Source organism: Colobus angolensis, unplaced genomic scaffold (assembly GCF_000951035.1).
Source record: "Colobus angolensis palliatus isolate OR3802 unplaced genomic scaffold, Cang.pa_1.0 Scaffold25, whole genome shotgun sequence".
Classification (NCBI taxonomy): domain Eukaryota; kingdom Metazoa; phylum Chordata; class Mammalia; order Primates; family Cercopithecidae; genus Colobus; species Colobus angolensis.
The window spans coordinates 1,206,192-1,215,014 of NW_012115710.1; the positions used below are offsets into that span (position 1 = coordinate 1,206,192).

At 42.6% G+C, this 8,823-nt stretch overlaps 1 protein-coding gene across 1 annotated transcript in view; it reads left to right on the plus strand.

Moving 5' to 3' along the window:
- The window catches only part of LOC105514660 (zinc finger protein 320), a 13,350-nt gene extending 4,769 nt beyond the window's left edge, over positions 1-8,581 (plus strand). The window contains exon 3 of the mRNA XM_011946168.1: positions 4,373-8,581. Within this exon, the coding sequence (XP_011801558.1) occupies positions 4,373-5,760 (1,388 nt within the window). The 3' untranslated portion in view covers positions 5,761-8,581. The remainder of the gene's footprint in view (positions 1-4,372) is intronic.
- Positions 8,582-8,823: the final 242 nt, after the last annotated feature.

Genomic DNA, 8,823 nt, shown 5'->3' on the forward strand with positions numbered 1-8,823 from the left:
TCCACCTCCTGGGTTCATGCCATTCTCCTGCCTCAGCCTCCAGAGTAGCTGGAACTACAGGCACCCACCACCATGCCCGGCTAATTTTTTGTATTTTTGGTAGAGACGGAGTTTCACGGTGTTAGCCAGGATGGTCTCGATCTCCTGACCTCGTGATCCACCCGCCTCAGCCTTCCAAAGTGCTGGGATTACAGGCGTGAGCCACCGCGCCGGCCAAGCATAACTTTTTTTTTTTTTTGAGATAGAGTCTCGCTCTGTCCCCAGCTAATTTTTTGTATTTTTGGTAGAGACGGAGTTTCACGGTGTTAGCCAGGATGGTCTCTATCTCCTGACCTCGTGATCCACCCGCCTCAGCCTTCCAAAGTGCTGGGATTACAGGCGTGAGCCACCGCGCCCGGCCAAGCATAACTTTTTTTTTTTTTTTTGAGATGGAGTCTCGCTCTGTCCCCAGGCTGGAGTGCAGTGGCGTGATCTTGGCTCACTGCAAGCTCCGCCTCCCAGGATGGTCTCAATCTCCTGACCTCGTGATCCGCCCGTCTCGGCCTCCCAAAGTGCTGGGATTACAGGCTTGAGCCACCGCGCCCGGCCCAGCAGAACTTTTAAAATTTATGTCAGAGTTACTTTTGTGTATGTTGCATTTCTGTTAACATATATGCACAGTGGCTTTTCATTTTAAATAATATGAAAAAGAGTTTACTTATGAAGAAAAGGTACACGTACGCAAGTTTCTGTATCTGTCCTTTTATTAATTAATTTATTTATGTATTTATGAGACAGAGGTTTGCTCTTGTCATCTAGGCTGGAGTGCAATGCTGCAATCTCGGCTCATCACAACCTCCACCTCCTAGGGTCAACCGATTCTCCTGCCTCAGCGTCCCGAGTAGCTGGGACTACAGGCACGCGCCACCGCACCCAGCTAATTTTGTGTTTTCAGTAGAGACAGGGTTTCTCCTTGTTGGCCAGGCTGCTCTCAAACTCTTGACCCCAGGTCATCTGCCTGACTTGTCCTCCCAAAGTGCTGGGATTATAGGTGTGAACCACCACGCCCGGCCTACCTGTTTTTTTATTTACCTTTACTGGAGAGCTTTATATATGTTTGTGGGTTGGAGTTACTCTTTAGCCTTCTGTCATTTATTTTTTTTTGTTGTTGAGACACAGTCTCAGTCTGTCACCCAGGCTAAAGTGCAGTGCTGTGATCTTGGGTCACTGCCACCTCCACTTCCCAGGTTCAAGCGATTCTCCTGCCTCAGCCTCCCAAGTAGCTGGGACTATAGGCGAGTGCCAACATGCCAGGCTAATTTTTTGTATTTTTTTTTTTAGCAGAGATGGGGTTTCACCTTGTTAGCTGGGATGGTCTTGATCTCCTGACCTCATGAATCTCGCACCTCACCCTCCCAAAATGCTGGGATTACCATGCCCTATCTGTCTCAAGGTTTTTAAAACATGTTAGTGCTATTAGATGGCTTCAAGTATTGCAAGATTTATAGTACAGACCCTAAACTTACTTTGTTTCATAAGATTTGTCAGCCTTCGGTGATGTTGATGAGATGCTCCTGTTCTTGTCTCTGTCATTTCACTGTCCTGTTAGAAATAGCTTAGAGTGGCTGACCACGGTGGCTCACGCCTCTAATCCTAGCACTTTCGAAGACCAAGGTGGGGAGATTGCTTGAGGTCAGGAGTTTGAGAACAGTCTGGCCAACATGGTGAAACCTCGAATGTACTAAATGACAAAAATGGGCCAGGCACCCTGACTCACACCTAAAATCCCAGCACTCTGGGAGGCTGAGACGGGTTGATCACTTGAGGTCAGTAGTTCGAGACAAGCCTGGCCAATATGGTGAAACCCCATCTCTACTAAAACTACAAAAATCAGCTGTGCATGATGACATGCACCTATAATCCCAGCTACTTGGGAGACTGAGGCAGGAGAATCATCTCAACCCATGAGGTGGAGGTTGCAGTGAGCCGAGATCATGCCACTGCACTCCAGCCCGAGCGACAGAGCGAGACTCTGGGCTGAGGAGGGAAAATCACTTGAGGTAGGAGAATCGTGCCACTACACTCCAGCCTGGGTGATAGAGAAACTCGATCTGAAAAACAACGAAAAAGGAAGTAGCTTAAACTGGGAGGCTTAAGACAAAGACATTTATTTCTCATGAATTTGGAAAGTGGGAAATCCAAGAGCAAGGTGCCAGCAAAATTGGTTCTTGGTGAGAGCCTTCCTCGTGGTTTAGCCCAGCCATCTTCCTGCCATGTCCTAATGTGGTGGAAAGAGGAACAGGCAACGAGCTCTTTAATGTCTCTTTATAAATGCACTGGTCCTATTCACGAGTAGTCAACACCCATGACTCAATTCTCTCAAGGTCTGCATCTGCAGGAATATCCTATTAGAGAATACCAAATCTACCGAAGCTTATTTGAGAAGTAGTTATTTATCTTACTTTATTTTTTTGAGATGGAATCCCATCTTGTTGCCCAGGCTAGAGTGCAGTGGCACGATCTTGGCCCACTGCAACCTCAACCTCGCGGGTTCAAATGATTCCTGCCTCAGACTCCCAAACAGCTGGGATTACAGGCACCTGCCACCACACCCAGCTAATTTTTTTTGTATTTTTAGTAGAGATGGGGTTTCACCATTTGTTCCAGGCTGGTCTTGAACTTATGATCTCATGATCCACCCAACTCAGCCTATCAAAGTGCTGGGATTACAGGTATCTGCCACCGTGGCCGGCTGTTCGTCAGTTCTTATTCCTTATAATGCTGTATATTTTCTTCACTTCATACTTCAGAAGGTAGTGATCTTAACACGTATTTCAGGTCTTATGTTGTGTACTGGTGGTAACTACAAGTTTTGGCTTTTTTCTTAAGAGGGAATTGTTTAGAATTCTGTAGGCAGTATAAATCTACTTATCATTTTCTTTCTTGTTTTATCATGGGTTGCAATATTTTATTGATTTTTATGAGTTTTCAGTGTGTGGTATGCAATATAACTGACACATTCCCTTTGTTAATGTCACAAAGTGCCACTGGGCACAGTGGCTTATGCCTATAATCCCTAGGATTTAGGGAGGCCAAGATGTGTGGGTCACCTGAGGTCAGGAGTTCGAGACTAGCCTGGCCAACATGGTGAAACCCCATCTCTGTTAAAAGTACAAAAATTAGCTGGGCATAGTGGCGCGTGCCTGTAATCCCAGGTGCTCGGGAGGCTGAGGCAAGAGACTTGCTTGAACCCAGGAGGCGGAGGTTGCAGTGAACCAAGATTATGCCACTGCACTCCAGCCTGGGTGACAGAGTAAGACTCCATATCAAAAAAATAAAAATACAAAAATGTTTTTAAAAAAGTCACAGCGTGCCTGTTCCACATGGATATAGGTAATTTTGTAACAGTTATTCAGAAAGATATGGTATTAAAATTTTCTTTCTTTTTTTTTTTTTTTTGAGACAGAATCCCACTCTGTCTCTCAAGGTGGAGTGCAGTGGTGCAATCTCAGCTCACCACAGTCTTTGCCTCCCAAGTTCAAGTGACTTTCCTGCCCATCCTTTCAACTAGCTGGGATTACAGCCGCCAGTGACCATGCCCGGTTACATTTTGTATTTTTAGTAGCCACGTTGGCCAGGCTGGTCGAACTCCCACCCTGAGGTGATCCGCCTGCCTCGGCCTCCCAGAGTACTGGGATTACAGGTGCGAGCCACCACCCCCTGCCTTTTTTTATTTTCTGAGATGGAGTCTCACTTTGTCACCCAGGCTGGAGTGCTGTGGTGCAATGTGGGCTCACTGCAACCTTTGCATCTTGGTTTAAATTGATTCTTGTGTCTCAACCTCCTGAGTAGCTGGGATGACAGGGCGGGCCACCACACCTGGCTGATTGTTGTAATCTTCTCAGTGCTATGATTGTTTCATAATACAGAATTTCCATTGATTTCGATTATCCTTACAAGACCTTGTTGTGGATTATTTACCAATATAGTATATTGTCCGGTTTTTTAGCATGTATTTGTATATACTAAATATTCTGTATATATGAAGAATATATATTTTTCTCTTCATTGATGTGATAGTGATATGTTTTTTGCACAATGTGATACACTTTAGGGTCACAGTGGAAAAATACTCCTTACTTTAGGCTTACACATGTTTGTGCCCTCTCAGTGTTTTGTCATGATATTGGAAATAAGCTTCTGTAAAAATGATTTGAAATACATGTAATCGGTCTTTATTTATTAAAGAATCTACTCGTTTTGTGTTCCTAAACTTTGAAGCTCATATTTGGGAAGTTTAAGTAAGTATTTTTGTGTGTGTGATATTTACACATTTCAGTATTATATACCATCTGTACTTAATTGGAAACCTATTGGTGTTTATATTTTGTAGATATCTCTTCCAAATGCATGATGAATACATTGTCGTCAACAGGGCAAGGCAATACAGAGGTGCTCCACACAGGGACATTGCAAAGACAAGCAAGTTATCACATTGGAGCATGGTGCTCCCGGGAAATTGAGAAAGACATTCATGACTTTGTGTTTCAGTGGCGAGAAGATGAAACAAATGATCATGAAGCACCCATGACAGAAATAAAAAAGTTGACAGGTAGTACAGACCAATGTGATCAAAGGCTTGCTGGAACCAAGCCTGTTAAAGATCAGCTGGGATCAAGCTTTCATTTGCATCTGCGAAGACATAGGAGAATTCATACTGGAGAGAAACCTTACAAATGTGAAGAATGTGAGAAAGTTTTCAGTTGCAAATCACATCTTGAAATACATAGGAGAATTCATACTGGAGAGAAACCATACAAATGTAAGGTTTGTGACAAGACTTTTAAGCATGATTCACACCTGGCACAACATACTAGAATTCATAGGGGAGACAAACATTACACATGTAATGAATGTGGCAAGGTTTTTGATCAAAAAGCAACCCTTGCATGTCATCATAGAAGTCATACTGGAGAGAAACCTTACAAGTGTAGTGAGTGTGGCAAGACCTTCAGTCAGACATCACACCTTGTATACCATCATAGACTGCATACCGGAGAGAAACCTTACAAGTGTAATGAGTGTGGCAAGACCTTTGCTCGAAATTCAGTCCTTGTAATTCATAAGGCAGTTCATACTGCAGAGAAACCTTATAAGTGTAATGAATGTGGTAAGGTTTTTAAGCAACGAGCAACTCTTGCAGGACATCGTAGAGTTCATACTGGAGAGAAACCTTACAGATGTGAAGACTGTGACAAACTTTTCAGTCGCAAATCACATCTTGAAAGACATAGGAGGATTCATACTGGAGAGAAACCATACAAATGTAAGGTTTGTGACAAGGCTTTCCGGAGTGATTCACGCCTTGCAGAACATCAGAGAGTTCATACTGGAGAGAGACCTTACACATGTAATGAATGTGGGAAGGTTTTTAGTACAAAAGCATACCTTGCATGTCATCAAAAACTGCATACTGGAGAGAAACTTTACAAATGTGAAGAATGTGACAAAGTTTACATTCGCAAATCACACCTTGACAGACATAGGAGGATTCATACTGGAGAGAAACCTCACAAGTGTGATGAGTGTGGCAAAGCCTTTAATTCACCTTCACACCTCATTAGGCATCAGAGAATCCATACTGGACAGAAATCTTACAAATGTCGTCAATGTGGCAAGGTCTTCAGTCTGAGGTCACTCCTTGCAGAACATCAGAAAATTCCTTTTGGAGACAATTGTTTCAAATGCAATGAGTACAGCAAACCATCAAGCATTAATTGACTTTAGAGTCAAATCAGCCTTGACCTGAGTTTGAGTTGACTTAACATTGAGTTCAAGCATTACTTGACATTAAACTGTTTACGTTAAGAGAATTGGGCCAGGCACGGTGGCTCACACCTGTAATCCCAGCACTTTGAGAGACCAAGACAGGTAGGTCACTTGAGGTCATGAATTTGAGACCAGCCTGGCCAACAGACGGGAGCCACTTTTCCCATCCTAAATGTTCTTTTATTTATTCTTTTAAGATGGAGTCTTGCTCTGTTGCCCATGTTGGAGTACAGTGATGTGATCTCGGCTCTCTGCAACCTCCACCTCCGAGGTTCATGTGATTCTCCTGCCTCAGTTTCCCAAGTAGCTGGGACTACAGGCTCCCGCCACCATGCCTGGGTAGTTTTTTGTATTTTTAGTAGAGATGGGGTTTCACCATGTTAGCTAGGATGGTGTCGATCATCTGACTTTATGATCTGCCCGCCTCCACCTACCAAAGTGCTGAGATTACAGGTGTGAGCCACTGTGCCTGGCCTGTTTTTTGTTTCTTTAACAAAAATTTGTAGAAAGTATCGTGTTGAATCTAAATCACATTTGGTTATATAATCATTTAGCAATATTGTTCCATTCAATATGGCTTGTATCTCTATTTATACATGTTTTTAATCATTTTGATCAATGTTTGTAGATTTCAAGGTAGAAATTTCTCACCTTTTTATGTTTATTCCTAAGTATTTCTTACTTTAAGTTCTTTAGCAATTGAAAGTGCTTTTTAGTTTTTTTTTTAAATTGTTTATTGTTAATGTATGGAGATTCAACTAGTTTTTGCTGCTGTTACTCTGTTCCGCAAATCCACTGCATATGTTTATTAGTTCCCATTGCATTTTGGTTGACTCTTGTGATTTTCTACACAGAAGATCATGTCATCTACAAGCTATTATAATTTGACTTCTTTCTTTCTGATTTGGATGAGTTTGATTTCTTTTGCTATTTCATTGCTCTGGCTAGGACAGCCAGTATTGATTGAATAGAAGGGGTGAGAGCATTCTTGCATCATGTGAGATCCTACAGGAAAAGCATTCCATGTTCCCTGATTGGTTATTTCCACTGTGGTTGTTTCATGCATGGTCTTTCTATTGTTGAGGTAAGTAAATGTTCTTCTGTATCTATTTTGTTTAGGATTTCCATGATGACTGGATGTTGAATTTTGTGAAATGCTTTCTCTCCGTCTACTGAGATGATGTGATTTTCATCTTTCATTCCGTTCAAGTGGTATATCACATTGATTTGCCTGAATATGTTGAACCATCCTTGCATCTCAGAAATAAGTGGCACTTGAATATCTACAATCCTTTTTATCAGTTTGCTAGTACAAGGGGTCTTCAGGAAGCTCATGGAGAAATACATATTATGAGAAAATTGTGCATGATGTCACATTTTTTGCACCAAAATAAACTGGTACAAATCTGTTATAACATGTCTGAACAGGCTGTAGTTTGAGGAACTCACATGGGTAACACATGAGTTTGAAAAGAGACTCATTCAAAGCAATGTAAATTCTGCTAAAGCTGAAACAAGAAATACCAAATTGACAATGAGACCAGATGCAGTGGCTCAGGCCTGTAATCCCAGCACTTTTAGAGGCCGAGACAGGTGGGTCACGTGAGCCCCTGGTACTCAAGACCAGCCTGGACAGAATGGTGAAACCCCCTTCTCTACAAAAAATACATAAATTAGCTGGGCATGGTGGCACATGCCTGCTGGTTCAGCTTCTGTGGAGACTGCAGTGGGAGGATGGCTTGAGCCTGGGAGGTCGAGGCTGCAGGGAGCCATGATCATGCCACTGTACTCCAGCGTGGGTGACAGAGACAGACAGTGTATCAAAAAATGAATTTGGTAAAGTTTGAGTAGAGGGACAATGAAATCATTGAGGCTTTATGAAAGATTATAGGGACGATGCCTGAAAGAAATCACCGGTTTGTAAATGGATAAGTCTTTTTAATTTGGGAAAAGACAGTGTTGAAAGTGATGCACAGGCCGGGCGCAGTGGCTCACGCCTGTAATCCCAGCACTTTGGGAGGCCGAGACGGGTGGATCACGAGGTCAGGAGATCGAGACCATCCTGGCTAACACGGTGAAACCCCGTCTCTACTAAAAATACAAAAAATTAGCCAGGCATGGTGGTGGGCTCCTGTAGTCCCAGCTACTCGGGAGGCTGAGGTAGGAGAATGGCATGAACCTGGGAGGCGGAGCTTGCAGTGAGTCGAGATCGCGCCACTGCACTCTAGCCTGGGTGACAGAGCAAGACTCCATCTCAAAAAAAAAAGAGAGAAAGTGATGCACAGAGTGGCAGACAGACCATCCACATCAGTTTTGTAGGTATAGCTGTCAAAGAAGACACTGGAGAAGAGCCAAGCTGGGTCTATAAGGAATTGCACGTGAGATGGCACACGTATTTATGCTGTCTGAGGATCCAATCACGTTACCATATCAAGCTGAAAATGTCACCACTATCTAGAGAGTTGGACGTGTTTTACTGAGAATGATTTTTTTCTCTCTGGGTCTGTTACGAACACCTTGGTTGGATGGGTTCACTAATAAATATGTGAGACTTTTCATTTTAAAAAAGTCAAATTACTTAATTCTGTATTTTACATTCTGTTTTGTTTTTTTGAGATGGACTCTTCTGAAAATTTTCTCATCTTCTCTAACCCAGTTCATGACAGACCCTTGGACTTGACTATTATGGAAAAATCTGTATAAAACAGTATCAGTGTGTCAAAGCATTATGGCTGTCATAAGCTTGTGAAAGGAAAATCAAAATTAAGCCAAAGAGAAAAGTCAATCTGGGAACTGCATCAGACAAACCTACCTTCCATTTTTTTCCTAAACAAGATAGCTACAAATATTATTTTTAAAAGCTACATATGCCTCTCCCAAACTGGAAGCCTCAAGATCTCCACCCTAAAATAGTTCTGTTGAATTTCACCCTGGCAATATAAACTAATAGCTTATCTTTCCAGGTGTGGGACAGAGGCCATCCCTCTGCACAGCTGAGACAAATGCCTCTCTGAT